Source organism: Phasianus colchicus, chromosome 29 (genome assembly GCF_987193195.1).
Source record: "Phasianus colchicus chromosome 29, bPhaCol1.hap1.1, whole genome shotgun sequence".
NCBI classification, from domain to species: domain Eukaryota; kingdom Metazoa; phylum Chordata; class Aves; order Galliformes; family Phasianidae; genus Phasianus; species Phasianus colchicus.
The window spans coordinates 1,996,537-2,017,745 of NC_143464.1; the positions used below are offsets into that span (position 1 = coordinate 1,996,537).

Sequence of the window (21,209 nt, forward strand, 5' to 3'; positions counted from 1 at the left end):
GATCTGCAGGTGACAGAGAGAAGGAGCAGGAGAGCTTGCAGCCTGCATGGCATCTGAACAGGCTGAGAGTCCACTGGAGGAGCATTTCTCACAGCCCTTGACAAGGTAAGTCTCTCATTACAGGCAGTGCCGTGGCTTTTATTGCAAGGATCACTACATTTGGGACATTCCATTACAGATGAGGCAGCTGACACTGTTTCTTTATCAGTGAAAAAGACCCACTCTAGTTGAGGGCTTCCGTGCTGCAGCATCAGAGCACAGCCCTGAGGGCTGCGTGTCCCAGGACGGCTGCAGGCTGTGCAGCCGGGGCTGCAGCCGGGTGCCCAGGGCTGTCCTGCAGAGCAGGTCCCTGCTGTGCCCCAGGGGCTGTGTGCCGGGGCAGGGACTCTGCCGCCTGCCAGGCTCAGCACTCAGCACTCAGCACTCAGCACTCAGCACTCAGCACTCAGCACTCAGCCTGCCCTGGGAGCTGCCCAGGACGCTGCAGGGAGACGTGTGGGGGGAAGCAGGGCAGGGCAGGGCAGGGGCCTTCTGCTGCCACAGCTGCTCCCTGTTGCAGGGGCTTAGAACTCCAGGGCACTTCTGAGGGCACTTTGCAAGAGGGAGAATAAGGCAGTTGTTATGCTTCAGGGTGGGCTTTCCTGAGCCTGTGCTTTCTGTTTTCTCTTCACTTGGCTTTGTGGGAATGGAGTTTGTGATTTCAGAGAAGAGACTGAGACTCCAATACTATCACACTGAGAGTTACCAGGCCTCGCAGCAAATTTCTTTATTGCCCCTGCATCCATACAAATCACCATTGCCCTGTGTCCAGTGTCACCAGGATGTGTGTGACCTGACCCTTGGCACCTGCAAACACTGAGATTCCCGTGGGCCAAGAGGGGTTGGCAGGGCAGAGCTGTGCACACAGCATCTGTAATGTACCTGTGAGCCCCAGGTAGGGTACGTGGGGACAGAGAAGCAGCTGCAGGCAGGGACAGCTGCAGGCAGCAGAGACATGGACAGGGAGGGAGAGAAGAGTGCTGACTGCAAGGGCTGGGAGAGGAAAATGGGCACCTCACTGCCATCCCTGCAGTGCACATAGCTTCCCTACAGCAACCCCCTGGCCTGTTTTCACAGTCAGGCTGTGCATCCATTCCTAGTGCATGAGAACTTGATTAAGAGTTGCATTAAGGGCTCAACTCTCTGATAAATGCTGACTTTAGGGCGAGGAATGAGCTGACTCTCTTTCTAGGACACCCCACGTTCTGGGCTTTTGACTCTGCTCCTGTGGTTCCTCCTGGGCTGAAGTCAGCCCTGCAAAATATTGCAGCTCTGCCTGCCACGGCAGCTCTGTGTTCTCCAGCAGCACCATGGAGAAGATGCCTCAGTGCTAAGGCCATGGAAATGCTGCTGGACGGCAGTGTCCCAGGAGAGAAAGGGAGAGCTGAGATCTTCCTCTGGTACAGTAAGGAAGACGAGAGACTTGGAGTTCTGCACAACTAACCTTTGCTCTTACTGGCAACCAGAGTCTTGTCAGGTTAACTCCTAGAGTGTGACCATCCTCCATGGTGCAAACACAGAGCAGATCAGGTGGACCAAAAATTTGGAAGTGCAGGGTATGCTCTTTGCCTCTCTGACATCAAAAGTGACACTGACACCTGAAGTGTCTCACAGTGATCAAGGATTTCTACCTTAAAAACACTTTTCATGAATGCTGGGGCAACTGAAGAAAATATATTGACAGAGCTCTGCTGTCCAGTTTTGAGAAATTTGTGGAAAGCTCCTTGATACCTCAGGTTTTTAATCTGAGATTACTCTATTTTTCAATTGTTTTCTTGCTGTAGAACAGAGCTGACTCATCCACAGCCTGCAGCAGAATTCCTTGTACTCTGTGGCACCGTCAGCCAGCAGCAGCCAGAGTTGAGAGGTCTTGCCGAAAAGACGGAGGCAGTGTAGGAGGTTTCAGAAGTCACTGAGTACGGTTTGCTTGGAGAAATCTGGAGTAACATTTTCCCTTTTTTCCCTCCTCAAACAGGTGACTATGCCTTGAAGCAGCAGATGCCCAACAGCAGCTCCATCAGCGAGTTCCTCCTGCTGGCGTTGGCAGACACGCGGCAGCTGCAGCTCCTGCACTTCTGGCTCTTGCTGGGCATCTACCTGGCTGCCCTCCTGGGCAACGGCCTCATCAGCACAGCCGTAGCCTGCCACCACCGCCTGCACACCCCCATGTACTTCTTCCTCCTCAACCTCGCCCTCCTCGACCTGGGCTGCATCTCCACCACTCTCCCCAAAGCCATGGCCAATGCCCTCTGGGACACCAGGCACATCTCCTATGCTGGATGTGTTGCCCAGACCTTCCTGTTTGTCTTTCTCATGTCAGCTGAATATTCTGTCCTCACCATCATGTCCTATGACCGCTACGTTGCCATCTGCAAGCCCCTGCACTACGGGACCTTGATGGACAGCAGAGCTTGTGCCACCATGGCAGCAGCGGCCTGGGGCACTGGGGTTCTCTATTCCCTGCTGCACACTGCCAATACATTTTCCCTGCCTCTCTGCCAAGGCAATGCCATCAATCAGTTCTTCTGTGAAATTGCCCAGATCCTCAAGCTCTCCTGCCCTGGTTCTTACCTCAGAGAAGTTGGGCTTATCATATTTAGTGCCTTAATCTTTCTTGCTTGTTTTGTTTTCGTTGTGCTGTCCTATGTGCAGATCTTCAGGGCCGTGCTGAGGATGCCCTCTGAGCAGGGACGGCACAAAGCCTTCTCCACGTGCCTCCCTCACCTGGCTGTGGTCTCCCTGTTTGTCAGCACTGCCACATTCGCCTACCTGAAACCCCCATCACTTTCTTCCCCATTTCTGGACCTGGTGCTGGCACTGTTATACACAGTGGTACCTCCTGTAGTGAACCCCCTCATCTACAGCATGAGGAACCGGGAGCTCAAGGTTGTCCTCAAGAAACTATTTCTATGTATGTTTTTTCAGCATTAATTATATCTTCATCATCTTCACATGATTACCACAAACTCAAGAAAAGCTGGGAATGGCATCATGTAATATTTCTTTTTTTTTTTTTTTGGTTTTAATTTTTTTAATTCTTGCAATAGTTTTTACTCCACTTAAATAATATTATTAATTGATATTTCCCATGTACATTTGTTTTTTTTTCTTACTCCTGAAATCTTTAATATTCTTCAAGCACATGGCTGTTTGAGTAGATTAAAAATAATAATAATAGAAATAAAATTTAGACTATCATCTGTATCTCAGAGAGCAGCCCTGCACACAGGAGGGCTGCAGGAACCAAGAGCCCAATGCCACACGTTGCAGCAGCCCTGGTGTCTGTGGGGCTGCCCCTCACCGCCCGCTGGGCGCTCCCTCTCTGCTGCCTTGGAGTTGTGCTGCTGCTTCCCTGGAGCCACGGCCATGGGCAGCAGCAGGACGTGCTCTTTTCAGTGCTGCTCTCTTTGCACCACCTTTGCACGCTGTTCTCCTTTCTCCTTGCACTTGTGTCAGCCCTCAGGTCCTGCATTACGTAGCAGACCAACAAAGAACACTTTGCCTGCTGTGTGCCTGGAGTTGTCTCAAAGGCTTGGAAGTACATTGATATGTCAACAGACTGAAGGCTGGACACTTGGGGAGGAGGGAATCCTGTGAAAAATGAGACAGCCTTGCTCTGCCCAAAACGTTCCCATCATGCTGTAGGATGTTCTGACTTCAAACTTGTTTTTGATGGACTTGTTTATTGCCACCTCACTCACAACCCTGGATGGCACACCTGTAAACCTAGGAGCCACAGAAGGATGCCAGAGAGATCCTTGAGGTCCTGTTTGGAGACTTTCATGCTTCAAAACTATGAGAAAGCACGCTTACAAGTCAAGGACCCCCCACTTCTCTCTGCTGGATCAAAGCTGGAACCCAGACCTGTGATGTCTTTCTCTGTCCCTCTTTCCTCCCCACCCCCCTACTCTGTCTCTCTCTTTTCTTTCTCTTCCTCTCATAGAATTGTTAAGTAACACAAGGCTTACTTTGATTTCTTATAACATCACAAAGTGTAGCTGCACATGGAAATAAGTGTAGAAGTGCCAGTACCTTACAGATAACTGTAGCGCACAGATTCACATTAAACTGATGACTGTGTCTGGACACTGAGTGTCAGTTTCACTGTTATCCAACCAGGGGTTGCAAATCAGCTGAGGTTCCCCATCCGCGCTCGTTGTGTAATCAGTGCAACCCACTTACTCCAAGTGGCATCAGTTGCATGATGGGTGGAGGGAACCTTTCGTTTAAACATCCAGTTCAGCACTGGCAGTCGAGGTGCCAGAGGAGCTGTGTTTCAGTACCGACCACTTCAGAAGCAGCCCGAATCCCCTCATATGCAGCTAAGATCTCCTTCTCAGTTGCAGTGTAGCACTCTTTGGACCCTCTTTATACTCGCCTCCAAAATCCCAGGCATCATCCTCGGGTCTCTCCTGAGGATCTTTACCACAAACTCCAAGTGGGACCTTTCTCTCCAGCAGCAGTGTACAGGATGTTCTTTACATCCTGTCCCAGCCATACTGGCCCTAGGGCCATGGCACGGGCTATGTCCTCTTTAATCTGTTCAAAAGCCTGCTGCTTTTGAAATGTAAAGTCATTTTTCATCCACGACACCTGATGAAGGAAGTGCACAATAAGGCTATAGTTTGGAACATGCAGTCTCCAAAAGCCCACTACACCCAGAAAAGACTGTGTCTCTCTCTTGCTAGTGGGTGGAGACATAGCAGTGATGTTGTTGGTCACATCTGCTGGAATGTGATGACGCCCATCTTGCCACTTTATACCTAGGAACTGAATCTCCTGGGCAGGTCCATTCACTTTGCCTCGCTTAATAGCAAAACCAGCTTGCAGAATAATTTGGATTATTCGCTCTCCTTTTGTGAAGATGACTTCTGCTGCACCTCCCCACACAACAGTATCACAAATGTAATGCAGGGATCCTTGAAATGCCCACCTCACTCTTTACTCCAAGTTCTCTCACACATTACTCTGGGTTTATTCACATTTTGTGTGTGTGTGTGTTTTACTCACACTTTCCTCAGCGTTTACTGAAACATTTCTTCAAGTTTACTCACACTTCACTCTGGGTTTACTCAAACTTTTCTCCGATTTTTACTGACACCCTGCTCCGGGTGTACTCACGCTCTACTCCTGGTCTACCCACACTTTGCTCCTGGTCTTTCTCACACTTCAAGTTTATTCACACTTTAGTCCAGCTTTATTCACACTTCTCTACGTGCTTTACCCATACTTCACTCTGGTTTTTACACACACATTTCTTTAGATTTGCTCTCAATTCACATCCAGTTTTCTCTTCCATCCTCCCCATGGGCAAAGAACCCATAGTTCTGTGGTGGCACCAACCTTTCTGCCACTTATTCAAAGCCTGCCATTTCCTAGACTGCTCTGCATCCCTCACCACCCCAGAAGAAGGAGAGAGAAAAATACCACTTGTGAAGCCACTCTCTCAGCCATTCGCCCTAACCCCTGAAATCCTTTTGCATAGGTCGCAGGCTTCCCTGAACAATTTCATCACTGCTTACCTGAACTATCAAGAATGGGTAGTAATCAGAGGAGCGAACCAGACCTGGGACTTTTCTGGTGATGCTGGTGGTGCAGGGAGGCCCCAGGGAGGCCACGCACTCTGGGAGAGGTGGAAGGGCCGAGAGCTAGTAGATGGGTTTAACAAATGGATCACAACAGCAACGATCTGAGGAGGAATGGTAATTTACTAAATCCTACTGAACCAAAGTGTGCCCAAAGTGTGAGTCCCCACGATAGTACAAGGGAAGCACATGCCCTTCTCTGCTGCAAACTGAGTGGGGCCTGAGGGAGAGCCACTGTGGTTCAGTCTGGATCTCCACCTATCTTCCTCTTCACACCATGTGCTCCAGGGAATTCTGCCCCTCCCCTCCCATCAGAATGCTCAAAATGCCCATAAAAGGCAGCAAGTGGAACCAGAACGCTAACTCTTTAACTCCCACTGCTTCACATGATGTTTTGGTGTGGAATACTGACATAAAAAAAAATCACAACACCACAACAGCCAGGACCTCACCACCCTCTCTCTGAAAAGATCCTCCCAGTCTCTAATCTAAATCTCAACTCTTGTAATTTAAAACATTTGTACCTTGTGATATCTGCCCATGTTAAAAGTTGATTTCCATCTTGTTTCTGAGCTCTCGGTGAGTACTGGAAGGCTGCAATGTGTTCTCCTCCAGGCTGTTTCTTCTCCCATCTCCCTCAGCCTGTCTTTCCAGGAGAGGTCCTCCAGCCCTCTGATCACCCTCGTGGCTTTCCTCTGGACCTTCTCTAAAAGCTTTACATCATGCTCCAGATGGGGCCTTCTGAGGGCTGAGTAGAGAAGGACAGTGCCCTCCCTTGCTCTGATGACCACCTCTCTGTTGATGCAGCCCAGGGTGCAGTTGGCCTCTCAGGCTGCAAGCACACACTGCTGGCTCCTGTTAAGGTTTTCATCTACCATCTCGAAGTCCTTCCCCTCAGGGCTGCTCTCTAGGAATTCAACCCTCATGCCTGCGATTGTCCCGACACAAGTGCAAAAACTGGCATTTGATCTTGTTGAACCTCATGCTGTTTCTTTGGGCCCACTTTTCAAGCCTGGCCAGGTCCCTCTGGATGGCACCCCTTCATTCTGTCATGCCAACTGCACCACACAGCTTGGTGACATCAGCACACTTGCTGAGGGTGCTCTCTGTCTCATCCTCCATGCCTATGATAGACGTTGAACAGCTCTGGTCCCAAGGCTGACCCCTGTGGACATAACTTGTGATCAGCCTCCACCTGGTGGAGCCGATTTCCCAGAGAGCCATTTACCACAGTCCTTTGGCTGCCACCTTCCAACCAATTTCTTATCCAATGAACACTCTGCCCTTCAAATCCATCTCAGACATCTCTCCACAGAGATAAGGAAGTGATGTGGGACCATGCCAAAGGACTTCCAAAAGTGCAGGGAGATTTCTGTACCACCCTGTGTAACTGATGTACTGTCAAAGCATCCACATTATCATTCTGACCATAAAGAACCAGGACATGTATTGAACTGTGGGGAAAATACTGATTTCTCATTTAGATCCTTGTAATATTGAGCTAAAGAAAGCATTGTAGATCCTAGGACTAAGGCTGTGTTATAGTAAAACACATCTTTTTACAGCACACACGAAGAAATTGTTTATTAGATTGATTCTTTGCTTACAAGTGGCACCTGGTAGATAAGTGTGTTTCTGTAACTTAGCAACCTTCCCTTCAGTACCCAGAGAGCTGTTATTGGAATGGTCTGGAGTTCAGCAAAGGAATCATTACCAGAGCTGCAGTGACACAACAGACTGGGTCTGACAACAAGAACAGAAATAACAACTTGTACACAGGGGTAATTTGGGAAGTTATTATTAAATATCAGGGAAAAAAAGTCAGGACATGAGACAATAAAGATTAAATAGAAACATGGCATATCACTTGGATTAGAGTAAATAGGTAAGGAAGAAGAGGATGTGAAATCCTAACTAACAGTGAGCAGATGTATGTGCTGGAAATAATTTATATTATATAGAATAACAGTAAAATGTGTTGTGGGTTAGGTGCAGTTTCAAATAATATATTAACGTGAAAGGGACGCAGAATTCAATAGCTGATCCCAAGTGTGCAGAAAGAAACAAACAAACAACAACAACAAAAAACCCTGCATTGATATGTAGCCATTGACACACACAGTTTGTTGTCTTTGGGTTTTAAGCAAAGAAAGAATAAAACGCTTTGTGCCTCAACCCAGGAATTGCTGAGATGTGTTCTCTCCCCTGTCCTGTAGAGGGGCAGTGACAGAGCAGCACAGGGGGCACCTGGGAACCAGGCAAGGTGAGCACAGCGCAGCTGGGCGCTGAGTTCCAGGCTGATTTTGGGGTCCCAGCCCCGCAGCATGAGGCTCCGTGTGCCTTCCCCTCTGCAGGACAGCCCGGCCCCACCGCCCCACAGGCAGCCCCTGGCAGCTCAGTGCAGGCACTGTGTGGGGCAGCATGCGTGCAGTGGTACAGAGATGGGCCCCCAGCACAGCCCCTGACACCACATGTCCTCCTTGTCACAGCACCTACTTCCTCCCCTTTAGTTCATCTTCCTCTTCATCACGGTGCACCCTGGCTCACCTTTTAGCTCTTTCCCCCCAGTTTGGCAAACTTCCATTGCTTGTTTTGCCACAATCAACAACTTTCTATCTTGGTCTGGTGTAAGTGCAAACAGTTATGTCAAACCCAAGAACAAGTCCTTGCACCTGGTGGAGGCAAAAAAGTGATTTCAGAGCTTCGGTGAAACAGGATCATTGATAAAAACAGGGCTGTTCACACACCAGTCAAAGCTAAACACAGAAGTTTTACGACAAGCACACACTGATTCCTTCTGCTAAAGTAATATATTGTTCAACCGGCTAATACATTGATCCCATTTGCTAATCAAGCCTATATCAGCTCCACGTTGCCCGCTGGCATCTAATTTGCCTGCAGACACAGAGGTGGAACATGGAGGCTGTGAGAAAGTCAGCACTGAGCCAGAGTTCCTATGGGCTCCAGGAGAATGAGAGCACGGTGATGCCTCAGTACAAGTAGAAGGAAGCCAAACATATGTGTAGGACCATGATAACCACTAATGATAATTACACACACACACATATAAATATGAACAGCAAAGAAAAATGAAGTGATAAACATAAATAAATATTATAATCAGTAAGGAACATAAGTTTGTTATTGCACAGACTGAGTCACTTATTGAGACAGATGTGAAGTTTATCCCTGCTGAAATGTGACCAGGGCATCATTTTCCTCACCGTGTTCTTGAGCTCCTGGTTCCTCATGCTGTAAATGAGGGGGTTCACTGCTGGAGGCACCACTGAGTACAGAAATGACACCACCAGTTCCAGGGATCGAGATGAGATGGAGGGGGGCTTCAGGTAGGCAGCCAGGCCAGTGCTGAGAAACAGGGAGACCACGGCCAGGTGAGGGAGGCACGTGGAGAAGGCTTTGTGCCGTCCCTGCTCAGAGGGCATCCTCAGCACGGCCCTGAAGATCTGCACATAGGAGAAAAGAATGAAAACAAAACACCCAGATGCTAAAGAGGCACTGATCAGAAGAAGCCAAATCTCTTTGAGGTAGGAGTGTGAGCAGGAGAGCTTGAGGATGTAGGGGATTTCACAGAAGAACTGGTCCACTGCATTGCCTTGGCAGAGAGGCAGTGAAAATGTATTGGCAGTGTGCAGCAAAGCATTGAGAACCCCAGTGCCCCAGGCAGCTGCTGCCATGGTGGCACAAGCTCTGCTGTCCATCAAGGTCCCGTAGTGCAGGGGCTTGCAGATGGCAACGTAGCGGTCATAGGACATGATGGTGAGAATGCAATACTCTGCCGATATCAGAAAGACAAACAGGAAGGTCTGGGCAACACATCCTGAGTAGGAGATGTGCCTGGTGTCCCAGAGGGCATTGGCCATGGCTTTGGGGAGAGTGGTGGAGATGCAGCCCAGGTCGAGGAGGGCGAGGTTGAGGAGGAAGAAGTACATGGGGGTGTGCAGGCGGTGGTGGCAGGCTACGGCTGTGCTGATGAGGCCGTTGCCCAGGAGGGCAGCCAGGTAGATGCCCAGCAAGAGCCAGAAGTGCAGGAGCTGCAGCTGCCGCGTGTCTGCCAACGCCAGCAGGAGGAACTCGCTGATGGAGCTGCTGTTGGGCATCTGCAGTTCCTGGGCATGGAGTCCTGTGCAGAGTGCAGAAGATAATGTCAAGATCATTCTCAGAGGCACTCCTTCTGCTATAATTTTTTTTTTCTTTCTCGCTGCACAATGTTCATTTAGCTCCATAACTTCTATTTAATTTCATGAAGTTTAGCATTCCATAAGCAGAAGACGAGTATGCAGCTTATATATTTTTCTCATTTTTTAATCTTATCCCATCTCCCTGGATATTTTCATCTCTTTCCCTGTCTTTAACCCAACTGCTTTTAAAGCACCCAGTCCCATCCTATGTGCCATTACATTTCTGTTAGAGAAAGCTGCCCGACTGCAGGTTAATTTCATTATTCATGTCTGGAGAATACGACAGTATTGTAATTTTGTTCTATCCTTCAAGAGAGGAGAGGCTGAATGCACATTGTGTGACTGTTCACAGAATGAGTGAGAATAGTGTGAATCAGGAGTCTCAGAGATGTGTTCTAAGTGAACAGCCCCATCTAGATTTCTGCCTCCAGTCCTCTCCCTTCCCCTGCCTTGTCTCTCCTCTTGCACAGTGTCCTTAGAAACATTCTGGCATGCAGTGAATCTGTGAGTCCCCCGCCCCAGGCAGAAGCTGTGGCAGCTGAAGGCCCCTGCCCTGAGGGGGGAAGCCCTCATATGGAACAAGTCATTTTCATAATAAAGAAACACAGACTCTCTGCATCCTGATCTGCAATGGGAAGTCCCTGATTTAGTGATCCCTCCAGTAAAAGCAGCAGCACTGCCTGCAGCCAGAGACTTACCGTGTCTATGGCTGTGAGCAGTGTTCCTTCAGTGAGCTCACAGCCTGCTCACACTCCACATAGACTGTAACTCTCCTTCCTCTCTCTTCTATCCTCATGTCACCTGCGGATCATGCCCCCAGCCCTGCTGTGCTGTGCAGAAGAGCTGCTCCTGGGCACAGCTGTCTCTCTGCAGCACTGCCCCCTTGTAGGAGCTTCCTGTGTCCCAGGAGCCTGGCCCAACTCAGCAACAGAGGATGTGATTTTTTTTTCCCCAGGTAATCTCCCTTGAGATGTCCCTGCATCTCCATGGCCAACAGCTCCTGAAAAACAACCGTGTCATGACTTTACTTTGAAATCTGCTTAGTTAACCACCAAACGTCCAGTGGACAGTGACTAATTCCAGACATATGATTAGAGAGTGTTTGCTGAAACAAAAAGGACACACTGAGAAGGTCAGGAAGGGTGGACTTCCCCTGGGCAGGGCACTGATCCAGCTGAGGTAGTGCAGGCATTTCATCGCTAGTTGGAAACTCTGGGGCTGAAATCAGATTCTGCTCCCCATGGACCAACAGGAGTTTCAGGGATTCCTCTGGTTCAGTTCAGATGTGCACAAGGAGTTGCCTGCATGTGAGCTCCTGCTCCGAGTCCTTGGTCCTTCAGCGGGGAGTCAGTTGCCCACACACAGGCCCTGGGTGATGACCAAGGTGCCTGGGGTGCTCCTGGATGTGTGCTAGTGCTTGGGAAGTGCGTGGGAAATCCCTGAGACAGACACCTCCTTCCTGAGCATCAGCTGAAGGCAATAGAGGGGTTAGAGTTATTCTTGGCCATCCTAAATGACAACAGACCACTACGTTTAGGGCACTGGAGTATGTCTTTTTCACTTTTCTCCATGGAGCATGCAGAGGTATGCAGCTGACTAAATGGATGAGCTCTCAAAAGAAGAGGCAGATCTTTCTCTGTTCTACATCTGCTGAATATTCTGGAGCTCAAGGCACGACAGAGCTAACACATCTGTATTGTTTAACAGAAAACACTTCAGTTTTCTATGGGCTCTCAAGCAAACGGTGTCAGAAGCAGCCACGTCATGTCATGTCATGCCAGTTCTCCAGGCTGTCCAGCACACTCACATGCAGCTGCAAATGCAGCACAGGGCCTTCAGGAAAGACAGATCCAGGAGTGTCTGTGCTGCTTAGTCAACTTGACGCCCCACAGTGGATCCAATGCCTTTGTGCCATCTTCATAAATACCATGGATGCACTGAATCCAATGACCCATCCTGAATAGGTTGTTTTCTTCTGTGCTTTTTCACTATTGAGAACACCAGCACATGCTGGGCTAGAAAGCTTTGAAGAGTTGCAGACCTGAGGTCTTGTTTGGATCTCAGGGATGTGGTTAAATGGCTTCCAAAAGAGACAAGGAAGGGCAACTGCCCTTTCAGAGAGTGCACTGAGCTCATCTTGGGGGAGGCAGAGCAGCCAGGTCAGAGTGAATGGCAATGGCAATGGCAAACAGAGGAGACCAACGGCGTCTGTTCCTGGCTTCCTGATCAGGAAGAGCAAGTGGAAGGTGCCCTTTACATGCAGATGGGAGCCTCGTGTTGTCAGGCCCTTGTCCCATTTGGGGGCATTTTCCACTGCAGTATCTGCTGCAGGGACAGCAGAGCAGGGCATGCACCATCCAGAAGAACCCTGGAGAGCACAGCTGGCAGCTTCTTGACCAAGCCATAGAGGAACCAAAGAGCAGAGGTGCTCTGCTGCATCTCATACTGCCAAGGAAGGGTTGATGGGGAATGTGAATGTGAAAGAGAAGCTGGTCTGCAGTGGCCATGGGATGGTGGAGCTGAGGAATCTGAAGGGAGAGCTCACACCTTTGGGCTTCAGGAGAGCACACCTTGGCTTCTTCAAGTGTCTGTGGTGTACAGAACAGCAGGGAAAGGCACTGAGGGAATAGGGTCAAAAAATGTGGCAACTATCTAAGCAACTTGGCTTCCAAGCAGAATATTTCCATTCCGAGGAAGAGGAAGGCAAGTTAAGATGTCAGAAATCCTGCATTATTGTGAATTGATTGTGTTGCTCTAACCCAAACACAGAAAGGAAGCGTACAGGAAATGGAAACAAGAAGTGAGCACCTGGCAGCAATGCAGAGACTTTGTCCAGTGTTCCTGAGATGAGTCTAGGAAAGTCAGAGCTCAACTGCAATTGAATGTGCCCAGGCATATCACAGACAAGAAGGGCTTGTAGAAATATGTAGTCTACAAAAGAAAGGCTAGCGAGAATGTGGGCCCACAGTAGAATGGTGTAGGGAACATGGTGAGACAGGACATGGAAAAGTCTCTGATACTCATTTCCTTCCTGACCTCACGGTTTATTAGTTTGTCTGGTCTTCTTGGAATCCTAGGAGGCAGAGACAGGTGGGAATTGTTGGTGCATGGCAGATGTGTCCTTGGTGAAAAAAGAGGTGATCAGGGAATACCTAAGCAAACAGGATTCTGAGTTGGACGAGACTGACAGGAACCACAGAATCCTTGAATGGCTTGGATCGGAAGGACCTAAAAGACCATCCAGTTTCACCTCCCTTGCTGTGGGCAGCGCTGTCATCCAGTACATGAGGATGCTTGGGGCCCTTGACATCTTGAACTTTGCCAGGGATGGGGCATCCACCACTTCTCTGGGCTACCTGTTCTACAGCTGTTCCATGCCTCACAATCATGATCTTAGAAATGTTAAGAATTCCTTCCAAATGTTTAATGTTAGTATCTCCTGTAATTAATAACTATTCTTCCTTGTTTCAGAATTTGGAAATCTGGTAAGAAATCAAGTTTCCAGTTTTTTAATATGAAGAAGATAATGGGTGGAAGATGGAGGGAAGGCATTCTCCAGAGCATTGCCTCTACAGTTCAGATCCCCAACACAAGGCTGATGAGAGCAAGACAAAGTGAGTTTGGGAAGGTTCACTCAAGGTGACTGGAGATGGAGCACTTCACATGTGAGGAGAGACTGATGGAGCTGGGCTTGTCCAGCAAGGAAAACGGAAGCCTGATGGGGATCTGTCCACACAGTGACAGAGCAGAGCTCATTAGGGGACATCCTGGGTCAATATCAGTTGCAAAGTGTTGCTTTAAATTCTTGTTTAAACTGAACAATAACTAACTAAATAAATAGAATTCATTAATGCCTGTCGTTCTCTTCCTCTTTTAGATGTCTCCAGATACCTCTCCAGTTTGCTGCACAAGTTCTGAACACCTGAAGAAGATGACAGGAAGGCACAAGGCACAGGAGGGCTCTTCAGGTTGTAATGGGCCCCAGGGGGCATTTGCTGCTGAGTCCATCACCTCCAGTGCTGAGAGTAGATTGCACGAAGTGCTCAAGAAGACAAAGTCAGAAGGAACAGTGAAGTTTCTTGGAGTATTAATGGGCCCCACTGAGGGTCATGGACAAGCCAGCTTCCCCAGGGACTTGTTAGAGCAGATAATTGGAAGCCATGATTGCAGGCAGACCAAGGCACTGGGATGGTGGCTGTGATGCTGAGCAAAGCCTCCTTTGTCTTCTGAAGCAGAAAGGCCAAGGCCTGATCCCCAGAGCCTTGGCAGGGAGATCTTGTCCCTCCCTCCTGCTGGCTCAGGGCCCTTCCTGGGGCAGTGGGATGGAGGTTTGTCTGATGTCAAATGAAAGACCAGGGCACAGCAGCTGCCAGACTCTGCATGGGGTGCAAGGATGCCGTGAGGCCCAAGTCCCATGTTGGCAGTGTGTCTCATGCCAGGATGTGGGATGTGAGAGGGGCTCAGTCTGAACAAGCAGTCAATCCCAACAGAACTTTGAACTCCCAGGCCCAAGGTGGAGGCACCATTTCCTCACTGGTAGCATTTGGTTCTGGGGATGCCGTGTTTGATGCTCACCCACATGCAGAGCTCCTGTCTGACTGCAACACCACTGTGCTCATATCAGCTGTGACGACACAGTGGAGCTGAAATCACTGAGCTTGTCTCCCCTTTCCAGCACAGTGACTCTGACATCACTGTAATAATGATCACTGCCATAACTCAGTAATTCTGACATCACTGCTCTCCACACTTTTGAGAGAACATCGTGACTGTGTTACTGAACTCCTACCCACAGTGACACCACAGTCATTCCAACCCACCGTGCTTGTATCCAGCTTGTCATGGAATCCTAGCACAACCCACAATGGGAAGGACCCATAGTGATCATCAGGTCCAACGTTTGGCTCCACACACCCGTCCTAAAAGCAGAGCATATGACTGAGTGTGTTGTCTTGTTACGGAGTTATCTGGATCAATGTGTGTCCGTGACAGAGGGCTGAAGGCTTGGCAGTCCCACTGGCCAAAAAATAAAATAAAATAAATAAAAAAAAATAAAATGAAATAAAATAAAATAAAATAAATAAAATAAAATAAAATAAAATAAAATAAAATAAAATAAATATATAATAATAAATAAAGAAATCAAATAATAATAAAAATAATAAAAAACAGCATCAATGATTGAAGAAGGAAACTTATTTTTACTAAACATGATACTGGAATGTAAGATAACACAATGTTATAAAATAAAATTGGAATTCAGGGTAATAACTCAAATATAAAGAGAGCAAGTGTCTGAAACCAAAAGCCTTACTTTGAACTGAAGGCGCACGGCTGGGGCGCGCAGCCACACACTGCCAGGCAGCGAGCAAGTGAGAGATCCCAGGTCTTCCTCCCACGGCTTATCTTCCCCTCTGAACTCAGAGTCCCCTGGGATATGCGGTTCTTCTTCCCTTCTGAGAACCAGGTATCCAGAAAGTTGTCCGTCCACAGAACTGGAGTATTAACTCTTTCATTCCCGGTGCTTTACATGATGTTATGATGTGGAATACTGATAACAAGAATCATAAAACCATGACACCAGATGGGGCATTGGCAGCTTTGCTCGGCACACACAATCTGTTAGGACAAACAATGCTTCCGAAATCAGCTTGGCTACTGGTGATTAATTCATCTGACTTCAAAGTACGTTTTGCAGAGATGACCCTGTTGTCTATCGGGAGCTGCCAGCCCTGCAGCCCCCAAGTCATCTCCAGGGAGAGCAGTGAGGAAGAGAAAATGACATCCTCTGCTGGGCTGGGCTGGGTTGGGCTCCTGGGACTCAGGTAGCTCCTACAAGTGGGCAGCGCTGCAGAGAGACAGCTGTGCCCAGGAGCAGCTCTTCTGCACAGCACAGCCTGCAGGTGACAGGAGGAGAGGAGAGAAAGGGCAGAGAGCTTATAGGATGTGTATGGTTTGAGCAGGTGTTGAGTTCACTGCAGGAGCACTGCTCACAGCCTTTGACAAGGTAAGTCTCACTGCAGGCTTTGACTCTGCCGCCTGCCAGGCTCAGCACTCAGCACTCAGCACTCAGCACTCAGCACTCAGCACTCAGCACTCAGAACTCAGCACTCAGCCTGCCCGGGGAGCTGCCCAGGGCGCTGCGGGGAGATGTGTGGGGGGAAGGAGTCCCACGGCAGGGCAGGGCAGAGGTCTGCTGCTGCTACAGCTGCTGCCTGGGGCAGGGGGATAACAGCTACACTCACCACTGGGTGTTTTTTTTTCCAAGGGTGCTTTGCAGGAGGAGAGACAAGGCAGGGATTTTCCAACACGTGTTCTTAGGGAAGGAGAATGAGTTGGAGGCAGAATTCTGAAAGGAGATGTGAAATATGAACACATCTCTGAGAATCCTGAATTGTACCATTCACAATTTGCCCTTATATGAACATTCTCCTAAAGTGCTTTCAGCTGAAATTGCTATCGTTTTCTGCTGACATGAATAATGCTCTTATCCTGAAAACAGACAGCTTTCTCTAACAGAAATTTAAGTGCAGAAAAGAGGTAGGGATGGGCACTGTGAGTGCAGACAGCATAAAGATATGAGGGATGGAAATTGATTGTAAGAGGAAATTATCTAGGAAGCTGAGATATGATTAGGAAATGAGAGGAAAGTAAGAGCTCTTTCAGCTTCTACTTCTTAAGGTACACTAAAGCTCATGCAAGTAAATTGAAGTTATGGAGTTAAATGAACATTTTTCAAAGAGAAAGAAACATTTCTATAGTATAGCAGGAGGAGAGTGTCTGCAAGTTATCTTGACTTCTGTCATTATTTTCTGCACTCTGCACAGGACTCCATGCCCGGGAACTGCAGATGCCCAACAGCAGCTCCATCAGCGAGTTCCTCCTGCTGGCGTTGGCAGACACGCGGCAGCTGCAGCTCCTGCACTTCTGGCTCTTGCTGGGCATCTACCTGGCTGCCCTCCTGGGCAACGGCCTCATCAGCACAGCCGTAGCCTGCCACCACCGCCTGCACACCCCCATGTACTTCTTCCTCCTCAACCTCGCCCTCCTCGACCTGGGCTGCATCTCCACCACTCTCCCCAAAGCCATGGCCAATGCCCTCTGGGACACCAGGATCATCTCCTACTCAGGATGTGCTGCACAGGTCTTTTTTTTGTTGTTTTTGTTTTCTGCAGAGTATTTCATTCTCACCATCATGTCCTATGACCGCTACGTTGCCATCTGCAAGCCCCTGCACTACGGGACCTTGATGGACAGCAGAGCTTGTGCCACCATGGCAGCAGCTGCCTGGGGCACTGGGGTTCTCAATGCTCTGCTGCACACTGCTAATACGTTTTCCCTGCCTCTCTGCCAAGGCAACGCCATCAATCAGTTCTTCTGTGAAATCCCCCAGATTCTCAAGCTCTCCTGCTCACAGTCCTATCTCAAAGAGATTTGGCTTCTTGTGGTCAGTGCCGCGTTAGCATCTGGGTGCTTTGCTTCAATTCTTTTCTCCTATACGCAGATCTTCCGGGCTGTGCTGAGGATGCATTCTGAGCAGGGACAGCACAAAGCCTTCTCCACGTGCCTCCCTCACCTGGTCGTGGTCTCCCTGTTTCTCAGCACTAGCATCGTTGCCTACCTGAAGTCCCCCTCCATCTCATCTCCATCCCTGGACCTGGTGCTGTCATTTCTATACTCGGTGTTGCCTCCAGCAGTGAACCCCCTCATTTACAGCTTGAGGAACCTGGAGCTCAAGGATGCCCTCAGGAAAATACTCCAATATACTTTGTTTCTCCATCAAAACTATTTTCATCACTCTCTCAAGACTACAAGAACTTAGGAGAAGCCAGATTGACTTAATTGATGTTTCCACTTTTTCTTCATGTTTGTTTGTCATACCTATGTTAATTTTAATTCCAATTAAATAGTGTCCATTATCAGTCTTGATCTTTTACTTTTTATTTCTATGTGATTAACATATTGCACTGAAGGAACCGGGCTCTTTGAGTAGATAAAGAAATCAGCACAAGATCATTTGCTTTGCCTTCCATCCAGTCTGGATCATCAGAAGAGGCTCAGGATCTAATCAACAAATGCACACAGAGCAGCAGTGTCCCTGAGTTACACCTGCCACTGCCTGGTGGGGACTCTCTGCTGCCTTGGAGTTGTGCTGCTGCTTCCCTGGAGCCACGGCCATGGGCCGCAGCAGGACGTGCTCTTTTCAGTGCTGCTCTCTTTGCACCACCTTTGCACGCTGTTCTCCTTTCTCCTTGCACTTGTGTCAGCCCTCAGGTCCTGCATTACGTAGCAGACCAACAAAAAACACTTTGCCTGCTGCGTGCCTGGAGTTGTCTCAAAGGCTTGGAAGAACACGGCCAGGTTAACAGACTGAAGGCAGGAGAGTTGGGGAGGAGGGAATCCTATGAAAAATGAGACAGCCTTGCTCTGTCCAAAATGTTCCCATTGTGCTGTATGAAGTTGTGACTGCAAACTTGTTTTTGATGGGCTTGTTTATTGCCAGGTCACTCACAGCCTTGGATGGCAAACCTGTAAACCTAGGAGCCACTGAAGGACGCCAGAGAGATCCTTGAGGTCCTGTTTGGAGTCTTTCACGCTTCAAAACTATGAGACAAGCACGCTTACAAGTCAAGGACCCCCCACTTCTCTCTGCTGGATCAAAGCTGGAACCCAGACCTGTGATGTCTTTCTCTGTCCCTCTTTCCTCCCTACGCCCCTACTCTGTCTCTCTCTTTTCTTTCTCTTCCTCTCATAGAATTGTTAAGTAACACAAGGCTTACTTTGATTTCTTATAACATCACAAGGTGTAGCTGCACATGGAAATAACTGTAGAAGTGCCAGTACCTTACCGATAACTGTAGTGCACAGATTCGCATTAAACTGATGCCTGTGTCTGGACACTGAGTGTCAGTTTCACTGTTATCCAACCAGGGGTTGCAAATCAGCTGAGGTTCCCCATCCGCGCTCGTTGTGTAATCAGTGCAACCCACTTACTCCAAGTGGCATCAGTTGCATGATGGGTGGAGGGAACCTTTCGTTTAAACATGCAGTTCAGCACTGGCAGTCGAGGTGCCAGAGGAGCTGTGGTTCAGTACCGACCACTTCAGAAGCAGCCCGAATCCCCTCATATGCAGCTAAGATCTCCTTCTCAGTTGCAGTGTAGCACTCTTTGGACCCTCTTTATACACGTCATTTTTCATCCGCGTCACCTGATGAAGGAAGTGCACAATAAGGCTATAGTTTGGAACATGCAGTCTCCAAAAGCCCACTACACCCAGAAAAGACTGTGTCTCTCTCTTGCTACTGGGTGGAGACATAGCAGTGATGTTGTTGGTCACATCTGCTGGAATGTGATGACGCCCATCTTGCCACTTTATACCTAGGAACTGAATCTCCTGGGCAGGTCCATTCACTTTGCCTCGCTTAATAGCAAAACCAGCTTGCAGAAGAATTTGGATTATTTGCTCTCCTTTTGTGAACGTGACTTCTGCTGCACCTCCCCACACAACAGTATCACAAATGTAATGCAGGGATCCTTGAAATGCCCACCTCACTCTTTACTCCAAGTTCTCTCACACATTACTCTGGGTTTATTCACATTTTGTGTGTGTGTGTTTTACTCACACTTTCCTCAGCGTTTACTGAAACATTTCTTCAAGTTTACTCACACTTCACTCTGGGTTTACTCAAACTTTTCTCCGATTTTTACTGACACCCTGCTCCGGGTGTACTCACGCTCTACTCCTGGTCTACCCACACTTTGCTCCTGGTCTTTCTCACACTTCAAGTTTATTCACACTTTAGTCCAGCTTTATTCACACTTCTCTACGTGCTTTACCCATACTTCACTCTGGTTTTTACACACACATTTCTTTAGATTTGCTCTCAATTCACATCCAGTTTTCTCTTCCGTCCTCCCTATGGGCAAAGAACCCATAGTTCTGTGGTGGCACCAACCTTTCTGCCACTTATTCAAAGCCTGCCATTTCCTAGACTGCTCTGCATCCCTCACCACCCCAGAAGAAGGAGAGAGAAAAATACCACTTGTGAAGCCACTCTCTCAGCCATTCGCCCTAACCCCTGAAATCCTTTTGCATAGGTCGCAGGCTTCCCTGAACAATTTCATCACTGCTTACCTGAACTATCAAGAATGGGTAGTAATCAGAGGAGCGAACCAGACCTGGGACTTTTCTGGTGATGCTGGTGGTGCAGGGAGGCCCCAGGGAGGCCACGCACTCTGGGAGAGGTGGAAGGGCCGAGAGCTAGTAGATGGGTTTAACAAATGGATCACAACAGCAACGATCTGAGGAGGAATGGTAATTTACTAAATCCTACTGAACCAAAGTGTGCCCAAAGTGTGAGTCCCCACGATAGTACAAGGGAAGCACATGCCCTTCTCTGCTGCAAACTGAGTGGGGCCTGAGGGAGAGCCACTGTGGTGCAGTCCGGATCTCCACCTATCTTCTTCTTCACACCATGTGCTCCAGGGAATTCTGCCCCTCCCCTCCCATCAGAATGCTCAAAATGCCCATAAAAGGCAGCAAGTGGAACCAGAACGCTAACTCTTTAACTCCCACTGCTTCACGTGATGTTTTGGTGTGGAATACTGACATTAAAAAAAATCACAACACCACAACAGCCAAGACCTCACCACCCTCTCTCTGAAAAGATCCTCCCAGTCTCTAATCTAAATCTCAACTCTTGTAATTTAAAACATTTGTACCTTGTGATATCTGCCCATGTTAAAAGTTGATTTCCATCTTGTTTCTGAGCTCTCGGTGAGTACTGGAAGGCTGCAATGTGTTCTCCTCCAGGCTGTTTCTTCTCCCATCTCCCTCAGCCTGTCTTTCCAGGAGAGGTCCTCCAGCCCTCTGATCACCCTCGTGGCTTTCCTCTGGACCTTCTCTAAAAGCTTTACATCATGCTCCAGATGGGGCCTTCTGAGGGCTGAGTAGAGAAGGACAGTGCCCTCCCTTGCTCTGATGACCACCTCTCTGTTGATGCAGCCCAGGGTGCAGTTGGCCTCTCAGGCTGCAAGCACACACTGCTGGCTCCTGTTCAGGTTTTCATCTACCATCTTGAAGTCCTTCCCCTCAGGGCTGCTCTCTAGGAATTCAACCCTCATGCCTGGGATTGTCCCGACACAAGTGCAAAAACTGGCATTTGATCTTGTTGAACCTCATGCTGTTTCTTTGGGCCCACTTTTCAAGCCTGGCCAGGTCCCTCTGGATGGCACCCCTTCATTCTGTCATGCCAACTGCACCACACAGCTTGGTGACATCAGCACACTTGCTGAGGGTGCTCTCTGTCTCATCATCCATGCCTCTGATAGACGTTGAACAGCTCTGGTCCCAAGGCTGACCCCTGTGGACATAACTTGTGATCA

At 48.6% G+C, this 21,209-nt stretch overlaps 3 protein-coding genes across 3 annotated transcripts; 2 read left to right on the top strand and 1 right to left on the bottom strand.

Moving 5' to 3' along the window:
- The first annotated feature begins 2,037 nt into the window (after window positions 1–2,037).
- Window positions 2,038–2,970, top strand: LOC149914538 (olfactory receptor 14J1-like). The gene has a single exon (XM_090126651.1). The coding sequence runs from the start codon at window positions 2,038–2,040 to the stop codon at window positions 2,968–2,970; it is 933 nt and encodes a 310-aa protein (XP_089982777.1).
- Window positions 2,971–8,782: 5,812 nt separating this feature from the next.
- On the bottom strand, window positions 8,783–9,742 carry LOC149914539 (olfactory receptor 14C36-like). Its single transcript, XM_090126634.1, has one exon. The coding sequence runs from the start codon at window positions 9,740–9,742 to the stop codon at window positions 8,783–8,785; it is 960 nt and encodes a 319-aa protein (XP_089982760.1).
- Window positions 9,743–16,673: 6,931 nt separating this feature from the next.
- Window positions 16,674–17,645, top strand: LOC149914540 (olfactory receptor 14J1-like). Its single transcript, XM_090126413.1, has one exon. The coding sequence runs from the start codon at window positions 16,674–16,676 to the stop codon at window positions 17,643–17,645; it is 972 nt and encodes a 323-aa protein (XP_089982539.1).
- Window positions 17,646–21,209: the final 3,564 nt, after the last annotated feature.

What these genes read in the sequence shown, in the direction of transcription:
- LOC149914538 (XM_090126651.1), top strand. Translation starts at nt 2,038, where the DNA reads ATGCCCAACAGCAGCTCCATCAGCGAGTTCCTCCTGCTGGCGTTGGCA.
- LOC149914539 (XM_090126634.1), bottom strand. Translation starts at nt 9,742, where the DNA reads ATGCCCAACAGCAGCTCCATCAGCGAGTTCCTCCTGCTGGCGTTGGCA.
- LOC149914540 (XM_090126413.1), top strand. Translation starts at nt 16,674, where the DNA reads ATGCCCAACAGCAGCTCCATCAGCGAGTTCCTCCTGCTGGCGTTGGCA.